Raw genomic sequence first — 16,556 nt, 5'->3', positions numbered from 1 at the left:
ACGTGTCTCATGGTATTTTCTCATGCGACCACGTGTCTCATGGTATTTTCTCATGCGGCTACGTTTCTCATGCGATTTTGTCTCTCATGCGAGTTGTGTCTCATGGTATTTTCTCATGCGGCTACGTTTCTCATGCGATTTTGTGTCTCATGCGATTTTGTGTCTCATGCGATTCTGTGTCTCATGGTATTTTCTCATGCGACTACGTTTCTCATGCGATTTCGTGTCTCATGCGAGGTGTCTCATGGTATTTTTTTCATGCGGCTACGTTTCTCATGCGATTTGGTGTCTCATGGTATTTCTCATGCGGCTACGTTTCTCATGCGATTTTGTGTCTCATGCGATTTTGTGTCTCATGCGATTTGTCTCATGCGATTTTGTGTCTCATGCGATTCTGTGTCTCATGGTATTTTTTCTCATGCGACTACGTTTCTCATGCGATTTTGTGTCTTATGGTATTTCATGCGACTATGTTTCTCATGCGACTACGTTTCTCATGCGATTTTGTGTCATGGTAGTTTCTCATGCGGTGACGTTTCTCATGCGATTACGTTTCACATGGTATTGTCTCATGCGATTTTGTGTCTCATGCGATTTTGTGTCTCATGGTATTTTCTCATGCGGTTTTGTGTCTCATGCGTTTTGTGTCTCATGGTATTTCTCATGCGGCTACGTTTCTCATGCGATTTTGTGTCTCATGCGATTCTGTGTCTCATGGTTTTTTCTCATGCGACTACGTTTCTCATGCAATTATGTTTCTCATGCGATTTTGTGTCATGGTATTTTCTCATGCGGTTACGTTTCTCATGCGATTACGTTTCACATGGTATTGTCTCATGCGATTTCGTGTCCCATGCGATTTCGTGTCTCATGCGATTTGCGTCTCATGAGATTTTGTCATGCGGTTACGGTTCTCATGCGATCACGTTTCACATGGTATTCTCATGCGATTACGTTTCTCATGCGATCACGTTTCACATGGTATTCTCATGCGATTTTGTGTCTCATGCGATGTTGTCTCAATTGATTCAGTGTCTCATGCGATTTTGTTATGCGGTTACGGTTCTCATGCGATCACGTTTCACATGGTATTCTCATGCAATTACGTTTCTCAGGCGATCACGTTTCACGTGGTATTGTCTCATGCGATGTTGTCTCATATGATTCAGTGTCTCATGCGATTGTCATGCGGTTACGGTTCTCATGCGTCACGTTTCACATGGTATTTCTCATGCGATTTTGTGTCTCATGCAATTGGTCATGCCATCACATTTCACATGGTAGTTTCTCATGCGATCACGGTTCTCAGGTGTGACGGTTCCCATGCGATCACGGTTCTCACAGGGGGGGGGGGGGTTTACATTCATGTCTGCCATTACGTTTTCTGTCCCTGGTTTCGGTTTTTGCGTTGCTGTCCCTGGTTTGTTTTGTCATTACGTTTCTGTCCCTGGTTCATGGCGTTTCTCATGCGATGACGTTTTTCATGACGGTTCTCATGCAATTACGTTTCACATACGAGGACGTTTTTCATGCGATTACGTTTCACATACGATGACGTTTCTCATGGTGGTTGCTCATGCGATGACGTTCTCATGCATTCACGTGGCTCATGGCATTTTCGTATACGTTGCGGTTCGCATGGTAGTCGGTCATTTGGTGACGTCTCTCATGGTAGGTGCTCATGCGTTCTCATGGTAGTCGCACATGCAATTACATTGCTAGTATCATGCGTTTCTGCCCCCAGGTTTGCTGTCATAGTGTTCGGGCCGCACAATTTCTGTTTCAACATTTGTCATTACATATCTGCCTCAGTGTTGCAGGCGCAGCTTTCTCTCATACCATTCATGCCCAGGTTTCTGCCAGATTTTGCCTCAGCGTTCCAGGCTGGGGTTTCTATCATACCATTCTGCCTCAGGTTTCTGTCATTACGTTTGCCCCAGGTTTTTGCTGTCATAGCGTGTCTGCCCCAGGGTTTTGTTGTCATAGCGTTTCTGCCCCAGGTTTTCGGTCATAGGGTTTCTGCCCCAGGTCTTCAGTCTTAGGGTTTCTGCCCCAGGTTTTCGGTCATAGGGTTTCTGCCCCAGGTCTTCGGTCTTAGGGTTTCTGCCCCAGGTTTTCGGTCTTAGGGTTTCTGCCCCAGGTTTTCGGTCTTAGGGTTTCTGCCCCAGGTTTTCGGTCTTAGGGTTTCTGCCCCAGGTTTCGGTCTTGGGGTTTCTGCCCCAGGGTTGCGGTCATAGGGTTTCTGCCCCAGGGTTGCGGTCATAGGGTTTCTGCCCCAGGGTTGCGGTCATAGGGTTTTCTGCCTCATGTTTCGGTCATAGGGTTTTCTGCCCCAGGGTTCGGTCACAGGGTTTTCTGCCCCAGGGTTTCGGTCACAGGGGTTTCTGCCCCAGGGTTACTGTCTAGCGTTTCTGCCATAGCTTTTCTGCCCACGCTTTCTGTCTTGGCACTGCGGCCCCCACGCTTTCTGTCTTGGCACTACGGCCCCCACGCTTTCTGTCTTGGCACTACGGCCACCTGCGCTTTCTGTCTGGGCACGGCGGCCCCCACGTTTTCTGTCTGGGCACTACGGCCCCCACGTTTTGTCTTATTTCTGTCTGTCATTGCGTTTCTGTCTCAGCATTTCAGGCTCAGTGTCGCTCTCATACATTCATGCCCCAGGTTTGTCTTTGTCCATTTATTTTGCCACAGCATTCAGGTTCAGCGGGTCTCCCATACCATTTCTGCCCCAGGTTTGCCATAAGTTTCAGTCTCAGCATTACCGTTGCCCCCACGATTTCTGTCCCCCTCAATTTCTGTCATAGCATTTCTGCCCCCACGATTTCTGTTTTAGTGTGGCTGCCCCACGATTCCTGTCTGTGTTTGTTTGTCTTGGTGTTGTCATCTCCGTGGTGACTATGTCTCATTGTACGTTGTCCACGTTGCATCTGGGTTGTTTAGCTAGTGCTCACATCTCAGGATCTGTCACGTCTTCAGATTCTTACAGGCTGAGGTTTTCGTTTTTAATTGATTGTTGACCACAATCTTCTCGCCTGTTTACATACGTCATACGTGCACGTTCATTCTTACACCTATACGATTACCCACCACCGTCCGTGGGTACACTAGCCTTGAGTGTTCAGTTAAATTGCCTGTCTCTGCGCGGCAGGTTACTCAGGCTCACATGCCAGTCACACTGGGTGGGGGTGTCATCGGGGTCTTTCATGCGCAGCGGTCTTGATGTTCTGCTCATACGTAGGTAGGCTCATAGGGTGTTGTTGTTGCATGTCTGTTTTCTGTATTGTCTAGGTTGTGTCTGCGCATCCCCAGCTCCTGCTCTTCCATTTCTGCCGGTCATTTCATCATCCCCTTGGGTCCGGTCTAGCAGACCTTCTGGTTTATGTCTGTGTCATGGGTGTTCCTTGTCGGAGGTGGTGGTGGAATCTCCCATCCCTGATTCTCTGACGTCCCTTCTCTGGGTACTTTCAGCCAAGGCTATCAGGTAGGAACGGGTTCGTGTGTTGTCATGGTTCCAGGTCAGGTTGCTGCTGTAGCGCATGGGCCTCGTCCTTCTGCTCCGTCAAGTTATCCATTAGGTATCCAGCACTTCAGGCTCCTGCCAGTTGTCAATTTTTGCAACTCTCCCGGTCACTTTCCATATTAGCATGGATAGGCCAGGGGTTGGGGGGGTTTCCTCACGGAGCTAAGTCTGGCGGCCGGTTGTAGTATTCATTGTTAGGCATGGTTGCAGGGGCGTCTCGGGCCAGTTCTGGTTCAGTTGCCCCAAGTATCCTTGTATCATTAACGCTTCAGGCTTTCGGCTGGCTTATCGCAGGCAGCAGGCTCGAATCAATCTTTCTCAGGGCATTGGTCGAGTTCAGGGGCTGCTTGACGCGTTCGGCGGGGGCTTCCTTCTTTCACAGGTCATGAGTCAGTAGCTTCTCCGGTCACAACGGCTTCTTATCAGGTATGCTTACGGTTGCCATCCGGGTGCGTGCGGCTTTTCTTCTTGGTCGCTCATCTACCCCCTCTCCACCTAAATATGGGTCTTTTGCCCTCTTTCAGGCGTACCTACGGCGGGCCAAATGGGCACAATCCAGGCCATTGGTTATTAGGGTTACCGCATCCCTTACTCGAAGTCTTGAAGACTCTGACTACAAGTAAGAAGGCTGGCCGCAGGCCAGCCTGTATTTGTGGGAGGAGTCTGAGGCTATTTAAGACTCCCTCCCGGTCAGGGCTGGGTCGCGGTGGATTTCTGGGTCCCACCCACCCATTCCCTCAGCTTTCTCATATTCTCATTCTACTTTTTCTTATTCAGGGTATGCCCTCTTTCAGGCGTACCTACGGCGGGCCAAATGGGCACAATCCAGGCCATTGGTTATTAGGGTTACCGCATCCCTTACTCGAAGTCTTGAAGACTCTGACTACAAGTATAACGGGGGTTCGGGGGGGCATCAGCATCAGATGTTTTTTCACCTTAATGCATAGATTGCATTAAGGTGAAAAAACATTTTCCTTTACAACTCCTTTAAGACGGATCGTCTAATGAATCGCTTGCTTTACCGATCAACAATCAAGATTGTAGTTAAGGAAATGTTATTACTAAAGATTATGATATCTTGCCTCTATTGCGTAGGAGGCGGCATGTCCTTGCCTATAATGTATGCTTATCAGACTACGGAAACTTTGCACTGTTAAAAATCAATGCCAAGGTCTTTGTTCTGTGTTGTAAAAACTTGAATAAAAACGATTGAAAACGAAAGTGCAGCTGCTCCAGAGCTTAGTAAATAAGGTATTTTTTTTATGGTTACAGAGCACAATAAATTTGACTTTAGTAAATCAAACCCTTTCCTGTCTAGCAAAGCCCTAAAGAGCAGTAAAGATCTAATGAGATTCTAAGACAGGGGTAGGTAGCCAGGGGCCCTCCAGCTGTTGCAGAACTACAAATTCCATCATGCCTCTGGGAGTAATTGTAACTGCCAGCCTTGCAATGCCTCATGGGAAATGTAGTTCCACAACAGCTGGAGGACCTCAGGTTGCCTACCCCTGTTCTAAGACTACCCACACACACTCAAAGCTAAGGAAAATAAGTTTGGGATGGACATACACTTTAAAGGGGAGTCCCAGGCTGCTGACTTTTAATAAACAGACACTTACCTGTTCCACGGTCCAGTGATTCGGCCGTCCGGAACGTCGCTCCTCTTCCCCCTCCTCTCCGCTGGCGCCTCAATTGCCACTCTGGGCACCTGACTGTGATAGTTTTTGGCTTCAAGGCCGGGCACGCAGTCACGCTGCACTCTCAGAGTGGGCATGCGATCTTCTGGGACCTGTCACGTGTCCCAGGAGATCGCCTAGAGGGAGGGGGCTGCCTTGGTGGAGAGGAGGAGTCACCTAGGTGGAGAGGAGGAGTCGCCTAGGTGGAGAGGAGGAGTCGCCTAGGTGGAGAGGAGAAGTCGCCTAGGTGGAGAGGAGAAGTCGCCTAGACTACCCACCCACTCCGTCATGTTTATGCTGACGACACCAGGGGAGGGCTGGCAGCCTTAGGCCTGGGGGGAAAGTCCAGTCAAGTGGCCCATAGAGCGCGGAAAAGTGAAGGAGGAGGAGCAGATGAGCTCTTTCTCTCCTCATGTCTGTGCAGAGAGAGAAGGGGATGTCAGCGCTGATGTGCGCTGAGGCTGAGCTATGTGTGAGATGAGACATAGCTCAGCTCTGCAGCCATCTACCTCAGAGCTGACACAGGCACGGCTGCACAGTGGGAGGTGAGCAGCGGCCGTGACCTGTGTTAACAGAGCTCCAGCAGGCATATTCCTGCTCTGCAAAAACAGCATTTGGTAGTGGCGGCCGGTGGCTGTGCATAGTGTCACCAGCCAGGGGGGAGATTTCCACCCTGCCCCCCCTGCCAGCCCTCCCCTGGACGACACCCAGTTCTACATTCCTCTGCCCAAGGATGGGGGGGCACAGATAACTCTGGCCACCTGCCTGGAGGAAATTCAAGCCTGGATGGGGCCAATTATCTTATGCTCAATGGCTCCAAAACTGAGTGCATGGTTTTATGCAATCAGCCATGGTCGGGCGGTTTCCCTACCTGGCCGGACTCGTTTTCATCGGTCCCAGCACCAGTCACCCAGGTCAGGGATTTGGGTATCATCTTGGACGAGAGATTAACGCTACGACCACAGGTAAACCAGGTGGTGAGTTCTTGTCACTTCCACTTGAAACTCCTGAGGTCGATTTTTCGCTTCATTGAAGAATCGCATAAGATCTCCATGGTCAATGCCATTATCGGAAGTCGATTAGATTACTGTAACGCTTTGTACCTGGGTTTACCTAATAACATCATGCACAAATTACAGCTTATTCAGAATGCCGCTGCGAGGCTACTCACGGGTGTTGGTCGTTGTGACCACATCACGCCATCGCTGAGAGCCCTGCATTGGCTACCCGTGAGGGAACGGGTTCAGTTTAAGACTGGTTGCATGGTGCACAGGGCTACCCATGGCAAGGGGCCAGTGTACCTACAGGAAAAATTCACCAAGTATGTGCCCAACCGTACCTTAAGGTCGGCTAATTCGGAAACTTTGGTGATCCCTAAATTTCGAAAGAAAAAATGCGGAGGGAGGATGAGTGCGGTTCAGGGAGCACAGTTTTGGAACTCCCTGCCTCTAAAATTAAGGCTTGAGAATGATCTTTTTAAGTTCAGGAAGCTTCTAAAAACTGAGCTTTTCAGTCAAGCCTATGGAATTACATAGGTTTTTATAGTTCTTTGATCTGCTAACCATTTAAAATTTTGATCTGTTTCGATGCCTGTGTGTTTTTACTTGGTTGTTGCTGTATTGTTGTTCTCGGCGCATCGAGGCCTACGGGTAACTGACTGCGTTTTGTACCATTTTGTACTTTTAAGAATTTTAATAAATAAATAAATAAATAAATAAATAAACTGTAATGCCAAATGTGGCATGTAAAGGGGAGAGGAGTGCTTAAAACGGAAGTTCCACTTTTGGGTGGAAATCCACTTTAGGTTTATTTATGTAATTGTTAATTAGAATTCTTTTTTTACAGGTTCACATTTACTGATATAAAATAACATTCTTTAGAGGGAAGCCTGGAAGTGTCACGGCTTATACACGTTAAGTACTATGAATAAGGGCCAGTGAATTTAACTATATAATTATTAATAGCATATTATAGACTTAGGTGTAATCATGATGCTAAAATAAGAGTCATGTCACCGAGTAATATTTAAAGAAGAATTCCCGGTTATGTATTCATGAGATATTAATTTTAAAGTAGTTCTGTTGTGAAATGATAAGAAAAGTGGCCAAGTGGTTAGCACTTCCGCCTAGCAGCATTGGGGTTTTTGGTTCAAATCACAACTACGACACTACCTGCCGGGAGTTTGCATGTTCTTCCTGTGACTGTGTGGGGTTTCTTCCGGGTGCTCCGCTTTCCTCCCACACATCAAAAACACTATGGCCCGGATTCACAGACACATTTATGCCGCTGTAGGGTATCTCCTGTACGCTACGCTGACGCAGAGAGGCAAGTATGAAATTCACAAAGGACATGCTCCCAAAACTGCGCTGGGTTTCCTAGGCGTAAGCCGGCGTAGGTGGAAGTGGGCATGAGCCATGCAAATGAGGCGTGACCCCATGCAAATGATGGGCCGAGCGCCAGACAGATACATGTAACGAACGGTGCATGCGCCGTCCCGTGGACACATCCCAGTGCGCATGCTCAGAATCACGTAGGAACTACTCCCTAAGATACGTCGGATCACTGCCTACGGCGTGAACGTAACCTACGCCTAGTCATATTCACGTCCAACGTAAACTACGTAAAATACGTCGGCTTGTGTTCCCTTTGCATGGATGCTGCTGAGTTACACCTACTTTATGGGACATAACTTTACGCCGGACGTATGACTTTACGCGCACTGCGTCGGGCGGACGTACGTTCGTGAATCGCCGTATTTCCCTCATTTACATATTGGAATAGAAAATCAATGGGAGCGCCACATGCGTCCAGCGTAAATATGCGCACACTCTACGCCGGCATAGGCAAGTTACGTCGGTGGGATGAAGCCTGTTTTTAGGCGTATCTTAGTATGTGGGCACGGCGCACAGGTACGACGGCGCATATTTGCACTTACGCGGCGTATCTGGAGATACGTCGGCGCAAGTGCTTTGTGAATCCGGGCCATTGTATATCCATGCACACACAAACTTTCAGAGGCGTTTGGAGGCATAAACGTTTAGGGGCAGTAGAAAAAAATTACAGCCTGTGCATCCAGGAGCAGAGGCTGTTGAGCTGTTAAAACAAAAAATGCGTTTTTAAATTATAGAGAGCGTTTTTACTGAAAAAAAGCCAGGCACCCACGATTCTCCTGAGAGAGACAGAACGGAGGTCTGTCAATGTAAACAGACAGATCTCCGTTCTGTCAGGGGAGAGGAGACTGATCAGTTGTTCCTACAGCTTAGGAACGGCGATCGGTCTCCTCCCCCAGGTAGTCCCCTCCCCCCACAGTTAGAATCACTCCCTAGGACACACAGTTAAGGGGGCAGATCCACGTACATCGGCGCATATTTGCGTCGGGTGTAGCGTATCTAAGATACACTACGCCGTCGTAACTTACTTTTTTTTTATCCTCAAAGAAAGAAAGTGCGCCGTAAGTTACGGCGGCGTAGGGTATCTTTGGCGGCGTAAAGGCACGCAATTCAAATTGATGTGATGGGGGCATGTTTTATGTAAAAACGTTGTGACCCGACGTAAACAACGTTTTTTTTGAACGGCGAATGAGCCGTCTGTGGGGGTATCCCAGTGCGCATGCTCTAAATTATACCGGGAAAAAAGCCAATGTTTACGACGGTGACGTCATTCTACGCAAATCCCTATTCGCGAACGCCTTACGCAAACGACATAAAAAAAATCAAAATTCGACGCGGGAATGACGGCCATACTTAACATTGAGTACGCCTCATACAGCAGGGGTAACTATACGCCGGAAAAAGCCGAACGCAAACAACGTAAAAAAATGCGCCGGCCGGACGTACGTTCGTGGATCGCCGTAACTAGCTAATTTGCATACTCAACGCGGAATTCGACGGAAACACCACCTAGTGGCCGGCGGAAAAATGCACCTACGATCCGACGGCGTACTAAGATGTACGCCTGTCAGATCGATCCCAGATGCAGTCGTATCTTGTTTTGTAGATACAAAACAAAGATATGACGCGGGAAATTTGAAATTACGCGGCGTATCAATAGATACGCCGGCGTAATTCTTTTGTGGATCTGCCCCAAAGTGTTTTTTTTTTTATGTCACAATGTACAGTATAAGATTTCCTATCATCTGTGCCCAGTCTTGCCACACAGAGTTAATCCAGCTCTGAGCAATCCTCTTTTATTGTTCAGTGAAATAAAACGGACTTACAGAGAAAAACCTCGGTCCGTTCCGCCCCCTTGCTGTGAGTGACAGGTGATTTACATATCTCATGCACTAGCCTGGAGACAGGCATTACTTTTCTAATTCCCACCCCCACTCCTTTTCTAAAGTCATGTGGTTACTTTTCTGGATTTTGACTGGATGTTAGGGATCATAGCAGAATTTAGTGTAAGGAATACACAGGAAAAAATGCATGTTGACAAGGGGAGTGTAGAGGAGGGCGGGGAGTCTGCTGACATCACAACTCCACCCACCGAGCTCCAGACAACAGACCCACACTGGATTTTGGGTTTCCAAAATCCAGATATCAGCATTTTAGCTGCATTTATCAAATGGGGAGTAACCCACCCACAGAATCTGCAGTTGTTCAGGTCTTATAAGAGACAGAGGGGAGACATTTGACAGGTAAGGATACATGCAGGAGACATCTATATCCTTATAGATCAGCACTATGGCAGTAGTTTAGAAAGGATGAGAGTGGCTTTACATCCACTTTAACCCCCTGATCGCCCCCCTAGTGTGAACCCCTTCCCTGACAGTCACATTTACACAGTAATCAGTGGCTATCTATAGCACTGATCGCTGTATAAATGTCGACGGTCCCAAAAAAGTGTCAAAAGTGCCCGATGTGTCCGCCGCAATATTGCATTTTCGATAAAAATTGCAGATCGTCGCCATTACGAGTAAAAAAAAAAAAATTGTAATAAAAATGCCATAAAACTATCCCCTATTTTGTAGATGCTTTGGGCCAGATTCAGAAAGAGATACGACGGCGTATCTCCTGATACACCGTCGTATCTCTGAGTGCGCTCGGTCGATATCCCTAAGATCCGACAGGTGTAAGTGACTTACACCGTCGGATCTTAGGCTGCAATTTCAGGCTGGCTGCTAGGTGGCGCTTCCGTATGTTTTACGCAAGGAATATGCAAATTAGGAGTTACGCCGATTCAGAAACGAACGACCGCCCGGCACTTTTTTTTTTTACGTCGTTTGCGTAAGTCGTTCGCGAATACGGCTGGACGTAATTTACGTTCATGTCAAAACCAATGACGTCCTTGTGACGTCATTTAGAGCAATGCACACTGGGATATTTTACGGACGGCGCATGCGCCGTTCAAACAAAACGTCAAATACGCGGGATCAACCCAAATTTGAATAAAACACGCCCCCTCCATCCCCATTTGAATTACACGGCCTTACGCCGCAACACAGACATTACGCCGCCATAACTAAGGGCGCAAGTTCTTTCTGAATAAAGAACTCGCACCAAAAGTTAGAGCGGCGTAACGTAGGAGATACGTTACGCCGGCCGGACAGATACGCTTAGGTATCTGAATCCGGCCCTATAACTTTTGCGCAAACAAACCAATATACACTTATTGTGATTTATTTTTACCAAAAATATGTAGAAGAATATGTATCGGCCTAAACTGAGGAAGACATTTTTTTTGGGGGGGGGGGGGGGTATTTATTATAGCAAAAAATGTAATAGCGCAAAAAATAGAAACCGCAGAGGTGATCAAATACCACCAAAAGAAAGCTCTATTTGTGGGGAAAAAAAGGACGTAACATTTTGTTTGGGTACAGCGTCACATTACCACGCAATTGTGAGTTAAAGCGACGCAGTGCTGTATAGCAAAAAATGTCCATTAAGGGGGAAAAACCTTCCGGGGCTGAAGTGGTTAAGGCAGCTCTTCCGTTTCCTGCTTACTCTGCGGCTGTTTCTACTAATAACAGGCGTTGGTATTTTCTGTTGAATTTCATGTTACAAACCAGACAAGCCGGATCTTCTTCATACACTGGAACAAAAACCGCGCCCAGAATTTCAAAGTTCCTTCTTTTGTAGCCCAGTGCTTAACGTGTTTTTTTTTTTTTTTTTTGTATTGCAGCCAGGACATTTGTTATTACAGAACCACATTTCTTCTGCAATAACAAATGTTTTTACCTTCCTGTTTTCTATCTTCTCTTTTTTTAGTCCCATCATTGGTGTCAGAGGGAGGAATAGTGTCCCATCATTGGTATCAGTGGGAGGAATAGTGTCCCATCATTGGTCTCAGCGGGAGGAATAGTGCCCCATCATTGGTATCAGTGGAAGGAATAGTGTCCCATCATTGGTGTCAGTTGGAGGAATAGTGTCCCATCATTGGTATCAGTGGGAGGAATAGTGTCCCATCATTGGTCTCAGTGGGGGGAATAGCGCCCCATCATTGGTATCAGTGGAAGGAATAGTGTCCCATCATTGGTGTCAGTTGGAGGAATAGATCCCCATCATTGGTGTCAGTGGGAGGAATAGTGTCCCATCATTGGTGTCAGTGGGAGGAATAGTGTCCCATCATTGGTGTCAGTGGGAGGAATAGTGTCCCATCATTGGTGTCAGTGGGAGGAATAGTGTCCCATCATTGGTGTCAGTGGGAGGAATAGTGTCCCATCATTGGTGTCAGTAGGAGGAATAGTGTCCCATCATTGGTGTCAGTGGGAGGAATAGTGTCCCATCATTGGTCTCAGTGGGAGGAATAGTGTCCCATCATTGGTGTCAGTGGGAGGAATAGTGCCTCATCATTGGTATCAGTGGAAGGAATAGTGTCCCATCATTGGTCTCAGTGGGAGGAATAGTGTCCCATCATTGGTATCAGTGGAAGGAATAGGGTCCCTTCATTGGTATCAGTGGAAGGAATAGTGTCCCATCATTGGTTTCAGTAAGAGGAATAGTGTCCCATCATTGGTATCAGTGGAAGGAATAGTGTCCCATCATTGGTGTCAGTGAAAGGAATAGTGTCCCATCATTGGTGTCATTGGGGGGGAATAGTGCCCCATCATTGGTGTCAGAGGAAGGAATAGTGTCCCATCATTGGTGTCAGTGGGAGGAATAGTGTCCCATCATTGGTGTCAGTGGGAGGAATAGTGTCCCATCACTGGTGTCAGTGGGAGGAATAGTGTCCCATCATTGGTATTAGTGGGAGGAATAGTGTCCCATCATTGGTATCAGTGAAAGGAATAGTGTCCCATCATTGGTGTCAGTAGGAGGAATAGTGTCCCATCATTGGTATCAGTGGAACTGAAACATTGAAACTGTTGTTCAATAGAGCTCTACAGCACACCCAAGAGGCTGAATGGTGAAAAACAACCATCACGCCCTGGGGAAGTTTTGTGAGTAATGAATAGCATGTCTGTTTTTTCCCCCCACAGATCACAAGACAAGTCACAAAGGGAGACCAAAATAAAAATAACTTTCTGGTTTCTGGTTATAATTACCACTGTAACTAGTATAATGAGATCATCAACGTTCTGCTCTCTACTCCTCTCTATGTACAGCACAGAAATAATATCACTGCTACTTTTACAAAAGTAATATCTGGATGTGTAAAGACATTAGATGCACACAAAGTGGATGTATATCCTTTTCTGGTTATTAAGAAATCAACTGAAAGGAAAACTTTGTTGCTGGGGGTTCAGCTATAAACGTTGTCAGTAGGCAACGACACATGTTGGCATTTTTCTCTGGGTAGAAGAGACAATGCAAGGAAGAAACAAAGTGTTTTTTGTTTCTATGACATTACTCTTAGAAAAATAATAGTACACCATATGGTATCAATGGTCTCTTATTTCTTAGCTCTAGACCAGGGGTCTCCAAACTGCGGCCCGAGGGCCAGGTGCGGCCCTTTGCTTGCCTTTACCCGGCCCTTGGGACAGTATCCCTCCCACTGATACGAGACACTATTCTGACATCTGACACCGACAGTGGAGCACCATTTCTCCCACTGACACCACTAATGGGGCACTATTCCTTCCTATGATACCAACAATGGGGCATTATTTCTCCCACTAATACCATATGTTTAGTTGCACTGATGCCAGGAAAATTTCCACCCCCCGCTGGCCAAAGTCCGGCCCTCCAAGAGTCTGAAGAACAATAAATCGGCCCTTTGTTTAGAATGTTTGGAGACCCCTGCTCTAGACAACAAAAGCTTGGCAGCAATTGAAGTCTACGTGCTGTTTTTTGTTTTTTTTCTTTCGTACCAGGAAACCACGCCCTTCAGGCATTTTTTGATATCATAAGTCGTGAGACAAAACAGCTTGTTCTCTGTTGTAGGCAGTATGATCTGATTACGATGACTCCTATACACTTTTGTATTCATTAGCCCAGCCTTTCCCAACCTTTTCAAAACAGAGGATCTTTTGAAATCCCTTTCTGGCCTGGAACCAGGGTCGGTGCTACCACTAGGCAAGCTAGGCAGCCGCCTAGGGTGCACTGCTGCCTAGGGGCGCCCGGCCCACTGGTTTCCCTCCGTGTCTGCATGCTCTGCAGGCTGCAGCATGTAACCAACTCAGGCGGCTGCTCCGTCCGACCGGTAGTGTAATTAGAGGCGCAGTCCAGCACTGGAGCCGGCGCTAGAGGAAGCAGAGCCGATGCTTTCTGTATAGAATCGCAATAGAATTTTATCTGTGGAGATAAAAGAGGTCCCATTGGGGGTCTCTTGGGGGAGTAAGTACCACTACACCATGGAAACCATTTAGTTACACCAGATATTAACCGGTTAACGACCGCCGCATGTACATATACGTCCACAGAATGGCACATACAGGCATATGGGCGTACATGTACGTCCCCGCCTTTCCGCGGGTCCGAACGGGACCCCCCCCCGGTACATGCGGCGGTCGGTAACCCGCGGGAAGCGATCCGGGACGAGGGCGCGACTATTTGTTTCTAGCCGCCCCCTCGCGATCGCTCCCCGGAGCTGAAGAACGGGGAGAGCCGTATGTAAACATGGCTTCCCCGTGCTTCACTGTGGCGGCTGCATCGATCGTGTCATCCCTTTTATAGGGGAGACTCGATCGATGACGTCAGACCTACAGCCACACCCCCCTACAGTTGTAAACACACACTAGGTGAAACATAACTCCTTCAGCGCCCCCTGTGTTTAACTCCCAAACTGCAACTGTCATTTTCACAATAAACAATGCAATTTAAATGCATTTTTTGCTGTGAAAATGACAATGGTCCCAAAAATGTGTCAAAATTGTCCGAAGTGTCCGCCATAATGTCGCAGTCACGAAAAAAATCGCTGATCGCCGCCATTAGTAGTAGAAAAAAAAAAAAAACTATCCCCTATTTTGTAAACGCTATACATTTTGCGCAAACCAATCGATAAACGCTTATTGCGATTTTTTTCCCCCAAAAATATGTAGAAGAATACGTATCGGCCTAAACTGAGGAAAAAAAATGATATATGTTTTTGGGGATATTTATTATAGCAAAAAGTAAAAAATATTGAATTTTTTTCTAAATTGTCGCTCTATTTTTGTTTATAGCGCAAAAACTAAAAACCGCAGAGGTGATCAAATACCACCAAAAGAAAGCTCTATTTGTGGGAAAAAAAGGACATCAATTTTGTTTGGGAGCCACGTCGCACGACCGCGCAATTGTCTGTTAAATCGACGCAGTGCCGAATCGCAAAACCTGGCCTGGGCATTTAGCTGCCTAAACGTCCGGGGCTTAAGTGGTTAAAGGGGTTGTAAAGGTTTTTTTTTTTATTTTCTCAATAGGTTCCTTTAAGCTAGTGCATTGTTGGTTCACTTACCTTTTCCTTCCATTTCCCTTCTAAAGCCCTGTACACACGATCGGATATCTGATGGAATCTGATCCGATGGATTTTTTCGTCGGATATCCAATGAAGCTGACCTTCATCAGTCTCGCCTACACACCATCGGTCAAAAATCCAACGCGGTGACGTAAAACACTACGACGTGCTGAGAAAAATGAATTTTAATGCTCCCGAGCATGCGTCGACTTGATTCTGCGCATGCGTGGATTTTTGACCGATGGACTTCCACACAGACGATCGTTTTTTTTTCTATCGTTTTTTTATCCATAGGAACATTTTAAAACATGTTCTACTTTTTTTCACCGAAAACAAACCGATGGGGCCCACACACGATCGGTTTGTCCGATGAAAACGGTCCATCGGTCTGTTTTCATCGGACAAACCGATCGTGTGTACAGGGCTTTAAGGTTTAATCTCAAGACAAAAATCAGCAGAAAATCTAATAGTGTGTATGGGACTTAAGCTAACTAAACTGTGAGCATTATTTTCCTTTGCATTTACATTCTTTTTGATTACCGTATTTATCGGGGTATTGCGCGCACCCGCGTATAGCGCGCACCCCCAACCTAGAAGGGAAATTTCAGAAAAATAAATAAATACTTACAGTTTGAATGCCCCTCATCGGTGTCTTGCCCGGCGTCCATCGGCGGCCTTGTCCGGTCCGGCGTCCGTCTGCGGCCTCGGTGGTGTCCTCCCGCGCTGTCTCTGAGTCCTGCGCTGAGTTCGAACTGCGCTGTCGTTTTTTGTGTCATAAAAAATTACCGTGTGTAGGCTAAAACGACGTTTAAAACAACGTTTTTAAACGCGCACATGCTCAGAAGCAAGTCATGACGGGAGCTTGAATGGAACAGGGTGCCGCCGTACGCGCTGAACGTAACCGCGCTTCGCTAGAGCATTTTGAAAAAACGATGGTGTGTAGGCAATGTCGTTTTTTAAAATGAAGTTTGAGAAATGTCGTTTTTTTTTCATGCTAAAAAATTTTGTTTTTTTTTCATCACAAAAAACGACCGTCTGTACGCGGCATAAGAATTGGTACTTTGTCTTAGAGGAGCTGAGACAACTGTCACTCTTAATTGCTTACCCTCCTCTGCTGCCTTGGCATCAGACTCTGGCTGGCGTTCTCCAATTCGCATCTTAAAGGTTGGTATAAAGCCTTGAAATATTGGTGATTGCTACAGAACTGATGTACAGAGTACAGAATGTAGTTGGTCTCTGAGTCACAGTCTGTCTGTGTAATAGGAGTTGGTGAAACAAACTCCACCCCTGTGTAGGAGTCGTAGAAATGAAGAAACGATACTGAAAACACAGCAAAGTGATTACAAAGGGAAGTAAAAAGAAAGAAATCTGAGCTTTTTTTTATGTTTTATTTGCACAGCTTTCTCCCAACATTCACACCTTGAATTAAAATAGAAAAATGTGAGAAACATTTCGCCAAAGCATAAACTCTTAATTTGCTTTGCAGAACTTGTAAATATTGGCTCGGATTCAGAGAGCAATTTCGCCTGCGTAACCATAGTTACACAGCGCAATTG

At 46.6% G+C, this 16,556-nt stretch overlaps 1 protein-coding gene across 1 annotated transcript in view; it reads right to left on the bottom strand.

Moving 5' to 3' along the window:
* LOC120946683 (C-type lectin domain family 2 member D-like) overlaps nt 1–16,296 on the bottom strand; it is a 44,942-nt gene extending 28,646 nt beyond the window's left edge. The window contains exon 1 of the mRNA XM_040361309.1: nt 16,106–16,296. Coding sequence (XP_040217243.1) covers nt 16,106–16,157 — 52 coding nt within the window. The 5' untranslated portion in view covers nt 16,158–16,296. The remainder of the gene's footprint in view (nt 1–16,105) is intronic.
* Between the last annotated feature and the right edge of the window lie 260 nt (nt 16,297–16,556).

The sequence above is a fragment of the Rana temporaria genome, chromosome 8 (genome assembly GCF_905171775.1).
Source record: "Rana temporaria chromosome 8, aRanTem1.1, whole genome shotgun sequence".
Lineage (NCBI taxonomy): Eukaryota > Metazoa > Chordata > Amphibia > Anura > Ranidae > Rana > Rana temporaria.
Note: the sequence above shows the minus strand (reverse complement) of the source record. Positions and strands in the feature narration are given on the sequence as shown.